Source organism: Rhinatrema bivittatum, chromosome 2 (genome assembly GCF_901001135.1).
Source record: "Rhinatrema bivittatum chromosome 2, aRhiBiv1.1, whole genome shotgun sequence".
Classification (NCBI taxonomy): domain Eukaryota; kingdom Metazoa; phylum Chordata; class Amphibia; order Gymnophiona; family Rhinatrematidae; genus Rhinatrema; species Rhinatrema bivittatum.
In genome coordinates, this window is record NC_042616.1 from 372,759,470 (window position 1) to 372,781,581 (window position 22,112).

Below are 22,112 nucleotides of genomic sequence, written 5' to 3' on the forward strand. Positions count from 1 at the left end.
GAGCTAAGGTTACTGCAGGGGTATATCTAGAGTGATGTCAGCTTTGAAATCTGACTCAGTCTCCCATCTGCTAGCAGAAGAGCACTATACCCATTGGTCCTGAGTCCATCTGTCTACACTAAGGAAAAGATTATGTGATCACAGAAAGAGGAAGACAGGTAACAATATCTGGAAAAATTAAGAGAAGCTGGGAAAGTAATCAGGAATGCAAAAATTCATAGAAGAAAAAAATAAGAAATATGGTAAAATGGGACTTTTTTTTTTTTAAGATATGTTGGTGAAAGAAGGAAATGCAAAAGTCGCATTATGAGATTCAAAGGTGAAGAGGAGGAATATGTAGAGTCTGATGAGGAAAAAGTAAAATTGCTTAACAAATATTTCTGTTCGGTCTGTTCGGTCCTGAAGCAGGACCACATAAAACAAACAATGTTGGAAGTGAGGTAAACCTCAATCGATTTTCAGAACACTGTATTCATGAGGAGCTAAACTTGCAATGGGGCATTTCTTAGCGTTGAGACAGGTGAATCCAAAACCAATAGGTTATGCACCTCTACAGGCACATGGAACTGAGCAAAGCTGACATCACGGTACATATACCCCTGTAGTGATATCAGCCCACCGGTATTCTCTGTCTGCAGCAGATGGTAGACATGAGTCTCCCTACTGGTGATTGCTTAAAAAAATAAAAAATGAGAAGAGGATTATTTGCCCTGCTCTCCTCTGATACTTCAGTTGAGAATTCCCGACTTTCTCAGCAGACTGAGTCTGTAGGAATTGTCCAACAAGGCATTTCAGCTAATAGTGGATTACTGAGGCCTTCTGTTTATGGATATACTGACGACTGCTTGCAATGCAAAAGTCTCTCACTTCTTCAGTCACAGGAGAGATACAAAGTCTTTGGGCATCAATGCCTTCATGCTGGAGTGGCTGGAGGACAAGCTGCCACATGCCTTTCCCAAGTGTGCCATGTTGGGCAAAATGATTCGGAAGATCGAGAGTCATAGAGGGATGGTAGTTTTCTTTGCACCAGATTAGCGCAGAAGACCATGTTTTACAGATTTGAAAAGGCGCCTGGTGGACTTTCCCCTCCTGTATCCAGTGCATGGGGACATGCTATGGCAAGGATCTGTTCTTCACGGAAATGCAACTCGATTTTGTCTTTTGGCCCTTGAGAGGGCTCAGATGCTGCAGTGTGGATATTCTACTGCAGTGATTGTCACCTTGCTATGAGTGAGAAAGTTCTCCACTTTCTTAGCCTATGTGCAGGATTGGTGAGTGTTTGAGGCTTGGTGTGAAGATCGAGGGGTTTGTCCTCATTCATTTAAGATCCCGCTTATTGGAATTTTTGTAGGATGCATTGAGTAAAGGGATGGCCCTTACTTCATTAAAGGTACAGGTGGAGGTTCTTGCCTGTTTCCGAGAGGTCAGGTGAATGGTGGGCCCTTGTCAGCTAATCTGGATGTGGCCCGTTTCTTGAAAGAAGTTGAAGCATTTTCATCCTTTTGGAGTCTTAATCTAGTTTTGGATTTTTTAGTGGGCCCTACTTTTTGACTGATGCATAACATTTCCTTGAGCTTACTGACCTTGAAAACAGTGTTTCTTGTGGCAATTTGCTCTGCGCATTTGAGTATCTAAACTACAGGCCTTGCCATGCTGGGAGCCATTTCTTTGAGTGACTTCAGAGGTGATACAGCTGCATACTGTTCCTTCCTTTTTGCTAAAAATGTTCTCATACTTTCACTTGAATTAGTCTTTTTCCCTGCTATCTCTGGACAGGGCAAGAGATGTGGAGGAATATCGCCTGTTACAGCCCTTGTATGTCAAGAGGCATATCTTGTGGTATTTAGAGGTTTCTGAACCTCTCAGGAAGACCGATTGGCTGTTTATAATCCATGGTGGGAGTAAACGGGGTGAGTCGGTGTTGCAAGCTACAATAGCTTGCTGGATTAAGAAGGTAGTCCCGGCCGTGTATGTGGATGCTGAGCAGCCATTACCTAGTCAAGTTAGGGCTCATTCCACTAGGGCTCAGGCATTATTGTCTGGATGTACAGGCCCGTGAGGATGCGGCCTTCATGCATGCAGTTTTGACTGGACCGCAGGCAGCTTCCCGCCCTATTCGGGAGTAGCTTCGGTACATCCTACTCGTTTTGGATTCACCTTTCTGAATGCTAAGAAAGGAGACATTACTACTTACCTGATAATGTCCTTTCCTTTAGTGCAGATAGGTGAATCCAGTTTCCCACCCTTGTCTGCCGAAGGGTTGTGCTACAGTCTTCCTGCATGGCTGTGTTCCAGGGAGTACTGGTAAATATCAATCCAGTCCCTAGACTATTGTTGTTACACTCTGTCTGAGCTCAGTGTTTTCCTGTTGGTTGGGTGCTGGAATGGTTTTCGGTTAATAAAGTTTTGTTAGTTTGTCCACAGTTGGCTTTTGCAGAGAATACTGGTGGTCTGACGTCACTGCAGGGGAATACATACCATGATGTCAGCTTTGCTCAGTCTCCATCTGCTGGTAGAGGTGCATAACCAATTGGTTTTGGATTCACCTATCTATACCAAAGAAAATGAATTTATCAAATAAATAGTAATTTCTCCTTAGATATGCCCTGGCAGCACTACTGGCATATCTTTTCAATACTTCCTTAAAATCTGGAGTAGTTCTGGAGGACTGTAAAAGGGCAGAAGTGGTTCCTATTCATAAAAGTGGCTGGGAACCACAAGCCAGCTTGATCTTTGTGTTGAGCAAACTAATGGAATCACTACTAAAACAGAGGATAGTAAATTTTTCAAAGATCCAGTTCAGCATGGTTTTACCAAAGGTAAATCTTATCGGACAAATCTGATCATTTCTTTGATTGGGTGACCGGAGAACTGGATTGCTAGACTTATTGAACTTGGATTTCAGCAAGGCCTTTGACACTGTTCCACACAGAAGACTTATAAGTAAATTGTGTATGGATCCTAGAGTGACTGACTAGATTAGAAAACTGAGCGTGAGGTGACAAAGGTAGTGATAAATGGTTTTCTCTGAGGCGAGGGTTATTAGCTGTGTGCCTCAGATATTGGTCTTGCACCAGTTCTTTTCAACATTTTTGTGAGCTATATAATAGTTTGTCAGGAAAGCTTTGTCTTTTTGCCAATGATACCAAAATCTGTAACAGGATTGACAGCCACGAAGAAGTAGAAAACATGGAGGGATCTTGCGAAGCTCAGGGAATGGTCTAAGGTCTGACAGCTAAGATTTAAAGGTAAAACAAAATGCAGAGTAATGCATTCAAGTTGAAAAAACGTAAGGGGAAGGTACAGTATTGGAGGTGAAATTCTGAACACAAAGGAAGAGCAGGATCTGGGGGTAATTATATCTGATGGTCTTAATGTGGCCAAACAGGTGGATAAAGTGACAGTAAAAGCCAGAAAGATGCCTGGTTGCATAGGGAGAGGAATGGTCAGCAGAAAAATGAAGTTAATGTTACCCCTATACAAGTCCCTGCAGATCACACCTTCAAAAGGATATAAACAGGATTGAGTTGGTCCAGAGGGTGGCTACTAAAATGGTCAGTGGGCTTCATGCTAAAGCATATGGGGATAGACTTAAAGATCTAAACTTGTTTACCCTAGAGGAAAGGTGAGATAGAGGAGATAAGATAGACATTCAAAAACCTCTGAGAGACTTCTCAAAAGATTTACATGCACAGGAGGTGAGCCTTTTTCACTGGAAAAGAGACTCTAGAACACAGAGGGGTCGTGGGATGAGGTGAAGACTCAGGACTATTCTTCAGAAATATTTCTGGAGGTGGGTGTATAGAACAGCCCGCAGGTGGAAATGGTGGAGACAAAAAACGTTTTTGAATTCAAGAAAGCATGAGGATAAGTACAGGGGGCTCTTTAAGAAAGTGATGAGAATTATGTTAAATTAATTGGACAGATGAGCAGACTGGGTGCCATATAATCTTTTTCTGCTGTCATGTTTCTATGTAACATTCATAACAGATTACAAAAATTAACATTAATCATAACATATTAGACAATGCAACACCAACTAGATCAGCAGGATGTTGCTCTGTAAAACACTGCACCAACAGCTTAAGCACCACTCTTCTGTGAGCTGCCTCTCTATTTAGTCTTTATTTAAGGTTTTTATCTACCGACATTTGTAGGTACATCATGCCAGTTTACATAATCTTGATGGTACAATATGCCTATATACTGTTTTAAATGTGTGAAATTTTACAGAAGTATGTGCATTTTTGTTTTTTCAGCAACGAAGAATTGTGCTATATGGAAATATGAATGATTTACAGAAAAACTGCTTATCTTGTATTAGTGGTTATGAAAATAATTCCTGTTTTGAAGATATACTATGTACTGCCATAGAACAAATTTTAAAATTTACCTGTTACATATTTTCTTTTCTTGACAGAAAAATTCACAAAAAGAACAGGCTCTAAAATTTCTGGTAGGTTTATAAACTTCTTTGTAACAAATGTTAGATTATAATAGGTAATTTCTTTATAAATAAAGATAAGAGCAGTTGTGAATATTTCTTCTCTATCCCTAGATCATTCTTACCTACATTTTTCCCTACTTGTCCCATTTACTACACACTTTCTGATAAGTGAGGCTGATGTGTTAATGGGCCATGAGTGACTGATATTCAGCAAACACAGATTGTGTTACAAAATGTTTTCTAAAGATATTGTTCCCTGTACGTACCAGGATCAGTCCAGAAGGTGGGTTATGTCCCCCGTCCAGCAGATGGAGTCAGAACAGAGAACTTCTGTGGGAGGTCCTATATTACCTCACCTCCCTTGCCTCTATCTTCAGTATCTTTCTGACTCCAGCAGATGCGAGCAGGGGAATCAGTGTTCCCCACTACCATAGCTTAGGATTCTAGGCTTTTTCTGTTCTTCTTGAAGGATCAAGTTTAAAAAAAAAAAAAAAAAAAAGATTAGGTAAGGGGGGTTAATCTCCCGAGATTAGTTAGGAGGGCTATTTATGCCTGGAGGGACTGAGTATTCTCCCTCCACCGGGGCTTGCTGACAGGCCTGTTTCTTCCTCCTCTCTCTCCCCCCCCCCCCCCCCTCTCTCTCTCGGCTTTATTTGGTTTTAGGGTAAGTGTGCTGATTTTTCTTTCAGGCTTACCTCATTTTGTGTGTGTCATCGCCATTGGACTACTTCTGACCGGGGTGCACGCTGGTGGTTCCAGTCTCTCCCCGCTCCCCCCCCCCCCCCCCCCCAACGAGGCAATTGTACCCGGCCCCGCGATGCTCCATTCCCCGGGGCCATCGGGAGGGTAGATTCCCCGGCGGTTCTCCGGGTCGGCAGGGGGTCCGATCTCAGAGCTTGGGCTGTAGCATGCAGGGATCTTTGCTGTGCTCGCCCGCCCCCCGCTCAGCGGGTTGTGTATCCTGTGGTCGTCAGGGAGGGAAGCTCTCTTGGGAGGGGCATTGCTCTGGCTGCCTTCCCGACGGGGAAGCCAGCCCTTCAGGGGGGGATGCTGCGAGTGGCCCGGACTGCGACTCGAGAAAGCGGCAGGCTCCGTTCCCGCTGAGCGCGGGAACGGCGGCCATTTTGATGACTGACTCCGAGGCGGGGTTTTCTGAGGAGGATTCCCCGAGTACAGCAGCGCCACTTACACGAGCACCCTTGGTCGAACCGGAGACAGGACATCGGGAGGGGGAGGCCCCGGGGTGCCCCCCCGTGGGTATTTCTTCTTTTTCCCTCGAGTTTGTTTTAATGCATAAAGCATCCTTACAGTGCAGGAATGCGCCGTTGGATTTCCCGGGTCCCACTCCTCCCAAACTGGCCCGCTTGACCATGCCTCTGGGGGGGGGTCCCCCTCTCAGGGCACTGCACAACCGTCCAGGGACAGTCCTGGGCCCTCCCGTGCCACCTCGACCGCCACTCGGGAGTCCAGGGGGGGGATCCCTCCGGTGGATCCGATTGGAGATGATTCCACCTTGGTGGCCCAGGTGGAAGGAGACGATCCGAGAGTCCTCCGCATTTTTCAGCCAGATGAATTGAACGACCTCATTCCCCACATCCTGCGGGAGATGGATATCGACACCCCCCCCCCCCCCCCCCCCGGAACCGGTCGGACCTGACCCTAAGGTTAGGAAGGGAGACCCCCTGCTGGCGGGTCTTCGGCCTTTGGCCAAGGCTTTTCCCACTCATCCCACATTTCTTCAACTTATTTCCCGGGAGTGGGATACCTCGGAGGCAACCCTCAGGGTTAGTAGGGCAATGGAGAAGCTCTATCCCCTGCCACAGGACTTCCTGGAGATTCTCAAGGTGCCCGCCGTGGATTCGGCAGTTACCAAGCATACTACCATTCCCATCACGGGTGGCACGGCCCTGAAGGATATTCAGGACAGAAAGCTGGAAGTTTACCTCAAGAGTTTTTGAGGTCTCGGCGTTTGGGATGCGGGCGGCTATTTGCAGCTCCCTAGTGCAGAGAGCAGGCCTCCGTTGGGTCCAACAACTTCTCACCTCCCAGGATTTGCCGGAGGCGGAGGCCCAACAGGTGGATCGGTTGGAGGCCGTGATGGCCTATGGAGCGGATGCCTTTTATGACCTCCTCAGGGTCCTAGCTCGCTCCATGGTAGCGGCGGTCTCGGCTCGGCATCTCCTGTGGCTTAGGAACTGGTCGGCGGATGCCTCTTCCAAGACCCGGCTAGGGTTCCTTCCCTTCAAGGGTGAGTTCCTTTTTGGGGAGGATCTGGATCAAATTATCAAGTCTCTCAACGAGAACGCAGTTCATAGACTCCCGGAGGACCGTCCGCGTACCTCGAGACCTTTCTCCTCTTCTAGGTATCTGTCCCGGAATCAGCGCAGGACACGGGCCACGCGTCAACAGCCTCCTCTGACTCAGTGCTCTCGTTCGAATTCCTGGAACCGGTCCTTTCGTGGGCGCCGTCCCGGTAGGGAGGGACAGGGACGGGGCCCCACCACTTCTACCTCCGCCATCAACACTGCCCAATGATGCCAGGCGGACCCACGATCCAGTCCCCAGGCTGGGGGGCCGGATTGCTCTCTTCTACTAAGAGTGGGTCCAAATTACATCGGACCAGTGGGTCTTGGATATTCTAAAGCACGGCTACGTGTTGGATTTTGTCCGCGCACCCAGAGACAGGTTTCTTTTCTCTCCATGCAGGCCCCTCCACAAGGAAGAGGCCGTTCGTCACACCCTCGCCTGTCTCCGCGCCTTGGGAGCGATAGTGCCGGTCCCCGCCTCCGAGTTGGGTCGGGGTCATTACTCCATCTATTTCGTGGTACCGAAGAAGGAAGGCACTTTTCGTCCTATCCTGGATCTCAAGCCGGTCAACAAGTCTCTCCGGGTCCCTCGTTTTCACATGGAAACCCTCCGCTCGGTCCTGGCAGCGGTGCATCGGGGGGAATTCCTGGCCTCGTTGGATCTCACGGAGGCCTATCTGCATATTCCTATCTGCCGGGAGCACCAGCGCTACCTCCGGTTCAAGATCCTGGGTCATCATTTTCAGTTCCGAGCCCTGCCTTTTGGTTTGGCCACAGCTCCCCGGGTCTTCACAAAGGTCATGGTAGTGGTGGCAGCGGCATTGCGCTGGGAAGGCATCCTGGTACACCCCTACCTGGACGACTGGCTCATACGGGCGAAGTCCTGGCTCCAGGGTCGCCGAGCGGTCAACAGAGTACTTCGGCTGCTCCGGTCGCTGGGGTGGATTGTAAACTATGCTAAAAGCCACCTGGTCCCCTCCCAGTCCTTGGACTTTCTGGGAGCACATTTCAACACGGAGGGCATGGTGTTCCTACGTCCGGAATGGGCACAGGCACTTCGCGAGCAGCTCCTGTGTTTCTCGTCTTTTCTGGAACCCACGGCGTGGGACTACCTGCAGGTTCTGGGATCCATGGCCTCCACCATCGATCTGGTCCCGTGGGCGTTCGCTCATCTTCGTCCTCTCCAGAAGGCTCTGCTGTCCCCGTGGAAGCCGGTGTCACGGTATTTTCAGGCGGTCCTCCCAATACCGAGACCAACCTTAGACAGCCTCCAGTGGTGGCTGGACCCTCAGCATCTGGCTCAGGGCATTTCCCTGGAGGTTCCGGATTGGATAGTTGTCACCACAGATGCCAGTCTTTCGGGCTGGGGGGCAGTCTGTCAGGAGAGCTCCCTTCAGGGCCGGTGGACAGCGGATCAGGCACGGTGGCCCATCAACCGGTTGGAGACCAGAACGGTCCGCCTAGCTTTGAAGGGTTTTCTTCCACGGGTGCGCCACCGGGCGGTTCGGATCCTGTTGGACAATGCGACCACAATGTCCTACATCAATCGTCAGGGGGGCACGAGAAGCCTTCAAGTCTCCTTGGAAGCAGACAAGCTGATGCAATGGGCGGAACTCCACTTGCTGCGCTTGGCGGCCTCCCACATTGCAGGCGTAGACAACGTGCAGGCGGACTTTCTAAGTCGACAGCACTTAGATCCCGGGGAGTGGGAACTATCAGAGGAAGCGATGCGTTTGATAACTGCTCGCTGGGGACGCCCTCACATGGATCTCATGGCCACCACGAGAAATGCAAAGGCCCCACAATTCTTCAGCTGCAGAAGGGAGCACGGCGGGGTCGATGCTCTGGTCTTGCCGTGGCCACGGCACATCCTATTGTATGTTTTTTCCCCCGTGGCCCCTCGTGGGAAAGGTAATCTGGAGGATAGAAATCCATCAGGGCCCAGTGGTTCTGGTGGCCCCATCGATCGTAGTTTGCGGACCTTCTTCACTTAGCCACGGAGGGCCCGGTATGTCTGTCATCTGCTGCGCCTCCTCCGTCAGGGTCCCATATTTTTAGAGGAGGCAGATTACTTCTGTCTAGTGGCTTGGCTTTTGAGAGGCGCAAGCTGAGGCGCCGAGGCTACCCGGAAGCTGTCATTTCGACTCTACTATAGGCGCGCAAGCAGTCCACTTCCGTAACTTATGTCCGGGTGTGGAAGGTTTTCGAAACTTGGTGCATGTCACATGCTATTCAGCCCACTCGCGCATCGGTCCCACAGGTTCTCTCGTTCCTGCAGGAGGGGCTGGACTTGTGCCTCGCTTATAACTCGGTCTGGGTGCAGGTAGCGGCTCTAGGTGCGTTTCTGCATTTCGGAAAGGGGTCGCTGCTCTCCTCCCATCCGGATGTTGTGCGTTTCCTCAAAGGAGTCAAGCACCTGAAACCTCCGATACGTCCGTCTTGGAACCTGAACTTGGTTCTGCGGGTGCTTAGTGGTCCACCTTTTGAGCCTCTTCGAGATGCCAACCTCAAGGACATCACTTTTAAGACTATCTTTCTGGTGGCGATCAGTTCGGCGCGGCGTATCTCGGAGCTTCAGGCATTATCCTGCTGGGAGCCGTACCTCCGTTTCTCTGAAAAAGGGGTCTCCTTGCGCACGGTTCCATCCTTTCTGCCCAAGGTGGTTTCGGCCTTTCACCTCAATCAGTCGGTCGAACTACCTTCCTTTTCTGCGAGCGATCCTAGGGACCTGCGCAAGCTGGGTGTTAAGCGATGTCTGATGCGCTATCTGGAGGTCACGAATGAGTTCCATCTCTCTGACCATTTGTTCGTGATTTGGTCGGGTCCCAGGAAGGGTCGCATGGCTTCCAAGCCTTCCATCGCCCGCTGGTTGAAGGGTGCGATCGCCGCTGCTTATCTTGGGGCGGGAAGGTATCCTCCGCTGGGGGTTAAGGCTCACTCCCTTCGCGCTCAAGCTGCGTCTTGGGCGGAGAGTAAAGCAGTGTCCACACAGGAGATCTGCAGAGCGGCGACTTGGAAATCGCTTCATACCTTTGCGAGACACCATCGCCTGGACGTCCGAGCGCCGATGATCGGTTCTTTCGGGGATAGGGTCATTTGAGCAGGGCTCTCTACGGCCCGCCCATAGGAGGGAAGCTTTGGTACATCCCACCATCTGGACTGATCCTGGTACGTACAGGGAAATGAAAATTATTCCTTAACTACTAATTTTCATTCCTGTAGTACCATGGATCAGTCCAGACGCCCTCCCTTTGTTTTGGGGGTATTATCTCTGGTGGGTCGCCTCTGCTAGACTGTCTTCTCCTGTTACTCTCTGCTCTCCCTGGTTCACCAGGGCCTGTATCCATCAGTTCTGTGTTTTGCAAGTTCTCTGTTGAGGTTTATAGTTCTTGTTTAATGACAGTTATTTCAGGGAATAGTTACTTGATCCCTCTGTTTCTTTTCGGCTTGGCTTGGCTAGGCTAGATACTGAAGGTAGAGGCAGAAGTTTTCTGTTCTGATTCCATCTGCTGGACGGGGGACATAACCCACCATCTGGACTGATCCATGGTACTACAGGAACGAAAATTAGCAGGTAAGGAATAATTTTCATTTATAAATGTTGTTTCCTAGTATGTAGCAGATGGACTCAGGACCAATGGGGTATAGTGTGCTCCTGATAGCAGTTGGAGACGGAGTCAGATTTCAATCTGATGTCAGCATCAGTACATATACCTGTGCAGGAAGCACTGCTCTTCAGTATTTTCTGTCTCCATAGCAGTTCAGGACTCTATACATGCTTGCACAGAGTTAGTTTTCCAACCAAAGAAGATAGAAAATTCCAAACAGGCGAGCCCCACTCTCCTGCGGTGGTACCTAAGGGTCCCTCCCCCAGTTGAGAATTCCTGAGGTGATTTCCAAGATCCCTCAGAGGTAGACCTCGGTCCGGTAGCCGGTTCCCGGCGTGGACTTGGCCCCCGGCAGCGGGCACGGCTGAGAGGCAGCGGGTGCAATACAGAGCGCAGTGGTGTAGCTACTTTCCCTCTCCCCCCGCAGCCGGATACTGCCCGGAACAAACCGGAAAATGCCGAGACAAGGTAAGGTAGAAAACTTTTTCCAAGTCTCCGGTCTCCGAGGCTCGGATAGCCGCACAGATCGCCAGCCGGCGTCTGTACCATTGGGTTGATCAGCCCAGTCCGGGCTAGACCCCGATCGGATACGAGGGTTCTCCCACGTGGAGACCCTCCGGGGTGGTCGCCATCTTGCTCACATGGTCGCCGATGCCATTTCCCCTTGATTGCCACTCTGTCCGCCTAACTGAACCGTGCGCACTAATTACTTGTGCGCACAGCGGCGCGTGAATAGGTGCTGTACACACAGCCACGCGCACAACTGTGCCGGGCGCACAAGTTAAGACTGTGCGCACAGTGGCGCGTGCATCCCGGCCTACACGCACATCTTGGGCGCACCCGGAGCGCATAGCTAAGCCTCCCAGCGCGCACGTTAAGCGCACAGACCGAGATTTCAACGACTTGCGCGCATAAAACCATGGCACCACCGGCCAAGAAAGTCAAGGCACAAGTCCTCTGCCCAGCCTGCCACATAAGAGCTGCGCAGCACGAGGAGGCCACGGCCCTGTGTCTACAGTGCAAGGAGGCCCTGGGAGAACCTGGTCAAGGCCCTCCCCAGCCAGTACAGGAATCCGGATCCACCCCGGACCTCTCTATCCCCAGCACGACCCTCCCCCAAACAGGGTCCCTGAGGAACACAGCGGTTTTCAATCTAGACCCAGGATCCTTCTTTGTAGAATTCTTTAAGGGTCTACACACCTTTGTCCACATGCAACTACCACCGATGACACAGACACATCCTCCACCACAGGACCCTACCCTCCCAGGGCCCTCTAGGCCTCCCAGAGATGTGCTCCCTCCCCCCCGGCCTAAAGCCTCACCATAAGGGACACGGACACCTCGGATGAGGATCAAGACTCCCTGGAGGAAGGGGAAATACCTTCAGGAACAGAACCTTACCAAACCATGAGGCATTTCTTCTACAAGGACGAGCTGCCAGATCTCGTGTCTCTCAGCTTGAAGGAGCTCACCATCCCAGGCAGAAGTGCCATAGGGGAACCAAAGATGAACCCTCTCTTAGAAGGGCTCAGTCAGGCCTCCCGCCATTTATCTTTGCTACAAGCCGTACAACAACTGATTGACTTGGAATGGGATGCCCCGGAGGCCAGCTTCAAGGGGGGGCGGGCCCTGGAAGCCCTATATTCATTGGAACCCTCAGCCAAAGATCTCCTGGTGTTCCCCAAAGTGGACGCCATGGTCTGCATGGTCACAAAGCGCACTACCATTCCAGTCGAGGGAGGGGCGGCACTCAAGGATGCCCAGGACAGACGTCCGGAATCCATCCTTAAACAGTCATTCGACGTATCAGACATGTCGCTGCAGATTGCGGCCTGCTGTGCCATGGTGACATGCGCCTGCTTATCAATGACCAGGAACGCTACCACGCCCGTCGAAGCACTAGAACCAGCAATATCACAGACGTGACCTCTGACCTGGTGTGCACCTCAGTCAGGGGCGTTTCATCCATAGTGGCAGCCAGAAGGCAACAAGCTCCGAAGCTGGTCAGCCGACACAACTTCCAAGACGAAACTCATGAGAATGCCTTTTAAAGGAGCCCTCCTGTTCGGAAATGAGCTGGAGAAGTTAGCTGACAAATGGGGCGAATCTCCAGTACCTAGGCTACCGGAGAACAAGAACAAAAGAAGCCAACTCCCCTCTCCCTGACTACCTAAGTGCAGAGGATCACATCGTTTTAGGCCCTACAAGAGTACATATCAAGCACCTCGCCCCACAGGCAGGGGCCAGTCCTTTCGGCACAAACACACCAAGAGGGGAGCCGGCTTTGGCCCAGGCCCCAGCCGCACCCCACAATGAGAATCAGCCGACCCATCCACTGGAAGAAGCCATAGGGGGCAGGCTTGTCCTATTCTACCAAAGATGGATCGAGATAACAGCGGACAACTGGGTCCTAACCATCATTTGAGAGGTATACTATCTGGACTTCCAAGTTCATGAAATCTCCTTGCCACGCACCCTCCAAGAGTATGGCAGTGGAAACCACACTGGCCAAATTACTTGCCCTAATACCGGTGCCCACGCAACAACAAATTACTGGGCACTATTCCATCTATTTTATTGTCCCCAAGAAAGAGGGAACGTTCTGGCCCATACTGGACCTCAAGTCGGTCAACAGCTACCTGAGGATACCACACTTCCGCATGGAAACCCTGCGCTCTGTCATAAGAGCGATACAGCCGGGAGAATTCCTTACATCCCTGGACCTGTCAGAAGCCTACCTGCACATCTTTGTCCATCATGAGCATCAGCACTTCCTACGCTTCACGATCCTGGACCACCACTACCAGTTTCGGGCGCTACCCTTCAGGCTAGCCACATCCCCTCGGACATTCACCAAAATCATGGTGGTGGTGGCGGCGACACTGAGGAAAGAAGGAATCCTTGTACATCCATATCTGGACGATTGGCTGATCAGGGCAAAATCCTCAGAGGAAAGTCAAGTGACCACCAGAGTCAAGACTCTACTGGAGAACCTCGGGTGGGTCGTCAACACAAACAAGAGCTGTCTGCAGCCCTCCCAATCTCTAGAATACCTGGGAGTCTGGTTCGACACAAACAAGACAAGATAATTCTTCCCCCTACAAGGAGAAGAAAACTGATTAACGAATTGCGAAACCTGCTAGGAGGTCTCCGCCCCAAAGTATGGGACTACCTCCAAGTCCTTGGCCTCATGACATAAACCCTGGAAGTGGTCCCATGGGCAAGAGCTCACATGCGACCGCTACAGTGCTCCCTACTGTCACAATGGAACCAGATGTCCCAGGACTACTCTGTTCGCCTCCAGCTCCTGGAGGAAGTGCGGAACTAGCTCCAATGGTGGCTACAAGAAAGATCATCTAAGCAAGGGAGTAAGGCTATCCCCACCGACCTGGATCTTGCTCACCACGGATGCGAGCCTACGAGGGTGGGGAGCCCACTGTCAGGAACTGACTGCCCAGGGGCAATGGGACAAGGAAGAGTCTGGGTGGATCATCAACCGACTGGAAGCCCAGGCGGTCAGACTAGCCTGCCTACGATTCAGGCACAGACTCCAGGGCAAATCTGTCAATCATGTCTGACAACGCCACAACAGTTGCCTATATCAACCGCCAGGGAGGAACCAGAAGCCAACAGGTGTCCCTGGAAATAGATCCCCTAGTGGCATGGGCGGAAGCAAACTTACAAGGGATCTCAGCCGCCCACATCATGGGAAAAGACAACATCACTGCGGACTACCTCAGCAGAGAGAGTCTAGACCCAGGGGAATGGATGCTGTTGTCCACAGCCTTCCAGTTGATAGTAAGCCGCTGGGGAACTTGAGCCATGGATCTCCTGGCAACCCGGTCCAACGCCCGAGTCCCCAACTTCTTCAGTCGCAGACGAGAACCACAATCCCAAGGGATCTATGCCCTCATCCAGACCAGGCCGCAGGAAGACCTGCTATACGCCTCCCCCCCCGTGGCCACTACTGGGCGGGATCATCCACAAGATAGACCACCACAGGGGGCTAGTACATCTAGTGGCCCCGGACTGGCCAAGAAGGCCGTGGTATGTAGACATGCAAAGAATCTTGATGGGACGGCCTCTCCCCCTACCCCCACACAGGGATCTGCTCCAGCAAGGCCCGATCCTCCACGAAGACCCAACTCGATTCTCTCCTACGGTCTGCTCATTGAGAGGACACGCCTGAAGAAGAGCGGATACTCAAGGGAGGTGATTGACACCTTGCTCCGAGCACGCAAGTTCTTCACATTGCTAACCTACATACGAATATGGAGAATATTCTAAGCCTGGTGCGAAGACCATGACATCCTTCTGCGGACAGCCAAGATTCCCCCGATCCTGGAATTCCTGTAGGATGGCTTACAGAAGGGGTTGTCCCTCAACATCATCAAGGTTCAGGTGGCCACGTTGGCCTGCTTCGGAACCAAAGTGGAAGGCATTAGCCTAGCATCTCATCCGGACGTCTCCCACTTCCTGAGAGGCTTCAAGCAGATCCGACCACCCTTAAAGTGGCCGGTAACCCTATGGAACCTCAATCTAGTACTAGACTTCCTAGCAGGAGCCTCCTTCAGACCTATCTGCGGTCTGACCCTACGACTCCTAACCTTGAAGACTGCATTTCTAGTGGCAATATGTTCGGCCTGTCGCATCTCCAAACTTCAAGCACTATCCTGTCGGAAACCTTTTCTCAGGTTCATACCGGGATCCATACAGCTACGCACTGTCCCCGCCTTACTTCCAAAGGTGGTTTCTCACTTCCATCTAAACCAAACCATCTTGCTGCCATCTCCAGAGGAGCATAAGGGCTCGGAAGAATCTCGCCATCTTCGCCGTCTTAACGTCAGCAGACTCCTAGTCCGATACCTGGAAAGGTCGGAATCCGTACGAAAGACGGGACCACCTTTTCGTCCTTCACAGCGGGAAGAAACAAGGGGAAGTGGCCTCGCGGCAACCATAACCCGCTGGATCAAAGAAGTAATCAAGGCGGCCTACATAGAGGCAGGCAAGCCTCTACCGCTACAAGTCAAGGACCATTCCACTGGAGCCCAGGCAGTGTCCTGGGTGGAAACCCAAGATGCTGTCACCCACCGAGATCTGTCGGGCGGCAACATGGTCCTCCATTCACACCTTCTCCAGGTTCCACCGCCTGGGTGTTCAAGCTCGGGAGGACATAGCATTCGCAAGGGCAGTCCTAAGTGGGCCATGAGCAGCCTCCCACCCAGTTTGGGAGTAGCTTTTGTACATCCCATAGGTCCTGATCTATCTGCTACATGCTAGGAAATGGAGAAATTACTTACCTGATAATTTTGTTTTCCTTAGTGTAGACAGATGGACTCAGTATCCCGCCCACGGCTGCTGCAATACACGAAAACCTTGGGTGACAATCCCCGAGAGCAAGACAAGCACGGGTAAGCCAACCTTCCCTCCATCTAGGACACCCATAGTTACCGGATGTTGGCATTTCTCGGTTGAGGGCACTGGCGGTCTCCAGCTATAGTCGACATCAACCATTTCAAGTTAATCATGTTTCTCAAGTTATTCAAGTTAAAACAAAGTTAACCAAGTTAATCATATTATCCAGACACACATATATCCACAATTGCTTTGTGAGGAGAATACTGAAGAGCAGAGCTTCCTGCATGGATATATGTACTGGTGCTGACGTCAGATTGAAATCTAACTCCGTCTCCAATTGCTATCAGGAGCACAGTAAACCCATTGGTCCTGAGTCCATCTGTCTACACTAAGGGAAACAAAATTATCAGGTAAGTAATATTTCCATTCCTTTCCTTTTCTTTGGCATTATACTAGGAAAAAAAGTGGGCAGACTGGATGGGCATTAGGGTTCTTATCTGCCAAAAGTTTTGACAAAAACTGCTATACATAGAAGTCAATATTGCTATACATATAGGTCACATAGAGGCTGCATGAGTAACTTTTGACCTGCTGTTTTTCCCAGAGAAAGCTATCTGGAAAACGTGCCTCAGTACCACACATTTTACCAGACATGGCCATGTTATGCGTCAGGGGGATGAGTTCCAAAAATTCTTAAGGGGGCTAGAAATGAAGCTCTGGTTGCGGCAGAATCGCAGGTGTCAGGTAATGAAACTTCAAAGCACGGGGTCCCGAGCTGACTCGTTAATTTGCAAACGTGTGGGAAAAGAATTTTAGCCGTCCGGGGACATCGCAAAGAACTCTGAGATGCTTCAAAAAAGTGGACCCGAAGGTCTCGAACATGTGTAATTGTGGGATGATAGCAAGCGATCAAGAGACTCTTACAACGAGTATCCGACCTATAAACCTTTCAATATGTCAGGCTTAAGCGCTGTAAGAGTCTCTTGATCGCTTGCTATCATCCCGCAATTACACGTGTTCGAGACCTTCGGGTCCACTTTTTTGAAGCATCTCAGAGTTCTTTGCGATGTCCCCGGACGGCTAAAATTCTTTTCCCACACGTTTGCAAATTAACGAGCCAGCTCGGGACTCGGTGCTTTGAAGTTTCATTACCTGACACCTGCGATTCTGCCGCAACCAGAGCTTCATTTCTAGCCCCCTTAAGAATTTTTGGAACTCATCCCCCTGACGCAGCCTCACGCGAAACACGGCCGTGTCGGGGTTTTGTATGACTACGTGTTTACGTCTCTTTTGATTAAACTTTGTGCACTTTTGTTGTGTGCACTCATTAAACTATTTATGCTTCGTTTATAGTGCTATTGTCCAGTTTAACTTATTGCCGCACATTATTCTGCTGTGATTTACCTAGATGTGTGTGCTCTCAACTCCGCCCCTTTTGCATGTTTGTGAGATCTTCAACATAAGAGAATAGAGCATTAGAATTGAATTGATAGCCATAGATTTTGGATGAGTAGAAGTCCCATTTGGCTTGGAGGGTGGCTTGACAGTAGTTGTGTAGTGTGTGTTTATATATTGCTTTGTGTGTGGGGGAAGGTTTGTTGCGCCAAATGCGTTCCTTGGATCTGAGCTCCTGTTTTGTCTTTTTTAGTTCACTGGTATACCATGGGTTTTTTTTTTTCATTCTGTGAGTTGGGGATTTCTTTATGGGTCATGGGGCAGAGTTCATCAGCTATTGTGTTGGTGATGTTCCAGGAGTGCAGGGCTGCATCAGGATTGGAGAGGTCAAGGTTCCCAGTTGCTTTTTCAAATGCTAGGGTGAGGGCCTCTGTGGAGCATGGTTTACGGAAAGAGAGAGTTTTCTTCTGTGTTTGGGAGGGCAATGAGGGGGTGTTGAAAGTGATATGGGCATTGATAAGGAAGTGGTGTGACCAGGGGATGGGGGAGGCTGAGGGGGTGTTAGGTGCTTGGATGTAGGAGTTAACAAAGAGGAGGTCAAGGGTATGCCCTGCTTTGTGTGTTGGCGTGGGTATAAGCTGTCTGAAGCCTAAGGCTTTGAGGGCGAGCAGGAGGGTTTCACATGCAGGCGATGTAGGACTGGCATCCACATGGAGATTGAAGTCTCTGAGTATAACTGTAGGGAGGTCAGGCTAGAGGGAGTCTACAATAAATTCAATAAGGGGGGAAGGGTCATGCTCGAGTAAATTGGGAAGGGCATAGATGAGGCAGACCTGAAGGACGGTAGATTTAAATAGCCCAATTTCTAATCTGGGGAGGGGATTGGAGGGTTGCAATTTAAGGATGAGGTGTGTTTTGGCAGCTAGGAGTAGCCCTCCATCTCTTTTTTTTTTTTTAGGTCTTGGGATGGAGAAGATGTCGTAGGCTTGTAGGGGGGAGTTGGTTGATGAAAACATGATCTGAGTCCTTTAGCCAAGATTCAGTAATGGCACATATATATCAGGATTGTCATCAGTGAGCAAGTCGTGTAGGATGGGTGCTTTTTAAGGATAGATTGTACTTTGATTAAGGTTATGGCCAGTGTGGCTAGGCCTAGAAATTGGGTGAGGGGTGTGATCATGATGGGCACTAGTGATTTCCGGGAGGTAGCTGGGTGTGTCTAAGTTATGTTGGTTTTATGCATGGATGGGTGGTGCAAGATGGGAATGGTCGAAGTACACGTTTCAAGACAGCAGGTGGGACACTTAGATAAGTGCAAAATGGGAGGTCTGGCTAAGCTACAGAGTAATGAGCAATGTCAGAAGTTGGGCTACAAAGAGAACAATCTAGGTAGTATATGAACTAGCTAAGCTACAGGGTAACAAGCAGTGTCAGAAGTTAGGCTACAAAGAAAACAATCTAAACAATATATGAACAAGACTACTGTCTATTCTACAATGAAATCAATTTAGCGCGAGTCACAGGGAGAGATGCCTCACATGGGCCCGGTGTTGATCCAACCAGGGTGGCTTTGCATTAATGAGCTCCCTGGTGATCATGCATGGGTAGGACCTCCTGCGATAAGGAGGTCAGAGGGCAGGGGGTGGAGGGTGAGTGGGGCACAAATATGGCACGAAGGGCACATTTGCGACGGGGGTAAAAGACCTTTGGAGGGTGGGGGGTGAAAGGGGGAGAGAAATATGAGTGGAGAAGGGATTAGACGCCGATCAGTCTTAGTAGAATCCTGTTAGGTTTAGAAGCCTGATCCGCTTGCCGTTCACGCGAGCAATTCGCAGGAATGGTCTCTTTGTCGCTTGGTGTGACTGTGATGTAATGAAGGGACGCACTAAGGGGCATGCCCCTTAGGTCGTGCTCTTTTGTACGCCCGGCGCACAGCGACGCCGGTGAGCATCAAATTTTAAAGGGCTCACCCTGCGTCCCCGATCTGTGTCATCTGTATCTGGCTGGGCTGCGATTGGGCGCACCGATCTGGGGGCGTGGCTAAGGCCTGACCGCATTGCCGTGGCCTCAATGGCGCTGCTGGGTCTCTGGGACGACCTGGGTCCGCACAAAGAGGCTCTCTCCCCGGCGGGAGTGCGCGAGCCTATATCGAGTCGGGTCGGCCGGACGAAAAGAAGGCGCTGCTGGTGAGCATCAAATTTTAAAGGGCTCACCCTGCGTCCCCGATCTGTGTCATCTGTATCTGGCTGGGCTGCGATTGGGCACGCCGATCGGGGGGCGTGGCTAATGCCGACCATGTTGCTGTGGCCTGAGTGGCGCTGCTGGCTCTCCGGGATGGCCTGGGTCCGCACAAAGAGGCTCTCTCCCCGGTGGGAGTGCGGGTCGGGTCAGCCGGACGAAAACATCATGTACTGGTATGTCCATGCTAATCAAGCAAGCGGTGATGCAGGCCCTGAAGGAACAAATTCCGGCGCCGATGCCAGTGATGCCGGTGACATTACCGATGACTGAGGCACTACCGATACCAGGGACATCACCGATGCCGGGGACAACCCTGATGCCGGTGACAACACCAATTCAAATAACTTCGATGCCACTATCGATACCAACGTCGGTGCCTTCGTTTTTGCTGGTCACCTTGCCGATGTCGATGACCCTATCGGTTCCGTCACTGACGCCAATATTTACGCTTGCGCCGATGCCGGGCATTAAAGACAAGACAACTACGGTGACTTCGAAGAGATCATTGAGGACACTAGTTCCATCTTCGATCCCGAAGCCCTCATCAACGGTGCCACTCTGTCCTGGGGATTCAGGACACCCAGAGTCAGTACTACATCAAATTCTAATGAAAAGGTATCAGGATCTACTGGATTCTCTCCCTTCTAATCCAAGGGAAGAATATCTGGAAGAGTTATATCCTGAAGATCCATTACCAGGACCCTCTGGCATTCCTTCTCCACCTAAGGCTTCAGCAACTCCTCAACACATCCAAGAATGACACTTGGAGTGACACAAATTCAGAAATGTCATCTGAGGATTTTATGTCTGAACCATCACCACCAGATCCACAAAAGAAATCTCCTCCAGAGGATTTTACTTTTACAACTTTTGTCCAAGAAATGGCTGACTCCATTCCTTTCAAATTAGTCACTGAGCAGGACACCAGACAGCAAACCTTGGAGGTGCTTCAGTTTGTCGACCCTCCAAAACAAGTGGTAGCCATACCAGTTCATGATGTTCTCCTAGAATTGCAACATCGTCTGTGGGAACATCCCTGCTCTATTCCAGCTGTCAACAAGAGAATGGACAGTACATATCTAGTACAATCTGCTCCTGGGTATCAAAGTCGTAACTCCCTCACCACTCAGTGGTGGACTCAGCACAAAAAAGATCAAAAAGAATCAGAACACATTCATCAAATCTCCCAGGTAAAGACCACGGGTTTTTGGATTCCCTGGGTCATAAAGTGTATCAAGGGGCCATGTTGAACTCAAGAATCTCGTCATACCAGCTCTACATGACCCAATATAAACGAGATTTATGGAAACAAATGCAAGATTTTGTTCCATCTCTCCCAACTCTGCCCAGGCCATCATCCACAAGGGTCTGGAGGCTGGAAAACATGAGGTCCGTGCGGCTTATGACTGATTCAAAACAGCTTCTAGGGTAGCTGCATCAGGGATCAGCACCAGAAGATGGGCATAGCTTAAGGCCTCAGACCTTAGACCCGAGGTTCAAGATAAATTAGTGGATCTCCCTTGCTTGGGAGATAACCTTTTTGGATCCAAGGTCCAAGATACAGTGACTCAACTAAAGGAGCATACTGAAACACTGAGGCAGATTTCTTCCCTTCCACAAGATCCCCCTACGCACTCTGCACATAGGCCTCAGCGAAAAGAAGCTAGAAGACCTTTTTACAGACAAAGGAGGTATTATCCTCCTACATCTCGAGCCAGGCCTTCTAGAACTCAACAAAGACCCCAACCAAGACAGCCGAGGGCAGCTAGGCCTCAACCTGCTCTGCAGACCAGACCTGCTGCTGGTTTTTGAAACCACCTCCAGAGAACTCAGCTACTTCTCCAATCCTCAGCCAGAACTTCCAGTGGGAGGCCGCATATCCAAATTTTACAACAATTGGATGCCAATAACATCAGACCAATGGGTTCTGTCTATAATATCTTGCATACCAACTCAATTTCCTCTCAATTCCCACAGATTTTCCTCAGAGTCATTTTCATCTCAGCGAAAATCACATGCTCCAACTACAAGTAGAATTATCCACCCTTCTGAAAGCCAGGGCTGTAGAGCCGGTGCCCCGGCCTCAAAGAGGCAGAGGATTCTATTCTGTTATTTCATCATTCCAAAGAAAACCGGAGGCCTTTGTCCCATCCTAGACCTCAGAAATCTCAACAGATTTCTAAGAATGGTTTCTCTAGGCACCATGCTTCCACTTCTTCAAACAGGAGATTGGCTTTGTTCTCTGGATTTTCAAGACGCTTACGCTCACATTCAAATATTCCCCCCTCATCGCAAGTATCTGCGCTTTTATAGTGGGTCATCAGCCATTTGGACTTGCCTCTGCTCCCAGAGTATTCACCAAATGTCTGGCAGTAATAGCAGCACACTTGCACAAGGAAAGTGTCCATGTATTTCCCTACTTAGACGACTAGCTCATCAGAAGTCAATCTCAACAAGGAGCTCTGACTTCTCTCAGTTGAACAAGTACTGTACTTCACTCCATGGGCTTTCTCATCAATTGTCAAAAGTCCCATCTCACTCCATCTCACCTGCTTCAATTCATAAGAGCAGAATTGAACACCATCCTTTCAAAGGCCTTTCTACCCAAAGATGGTGCAGAAACACTTTCTTTGTTGGCAGACTAGATTCATTCAAACAAACAAGCAACAGCTCATCAGTTTCTAACCTTACTAGGCCACATGGCCTCCACAGTTCATGTCACTCCTATGGCAAGGCTCGCCATGAGAGTAACACAAT

General features: G+C 50.0%; 1 protein-coding gene across 2 annotated transcripts in view; it reads left to right on the top strand.

The window, feature by feature from the left end:
• LOC115084727 overlaps positions 1-22,112 on the top strand; it is a 793,897-nt gene that overhangs the window by 523,163 nt on the left and 248,622 nt on the right. For both annotated transcript variants that reach the window (XM_029589965.1, XM_029589966.1), the window contains one exon: positions 4,421-4,456. In XM_029589965.1, the coding sequence (XP_029445825.1) occupies positions 4,421-4,456 (36 nt within the window). The remainder of the gene's footprint in view (positions 1-4,420; positions 4,457-22,112) is intronic.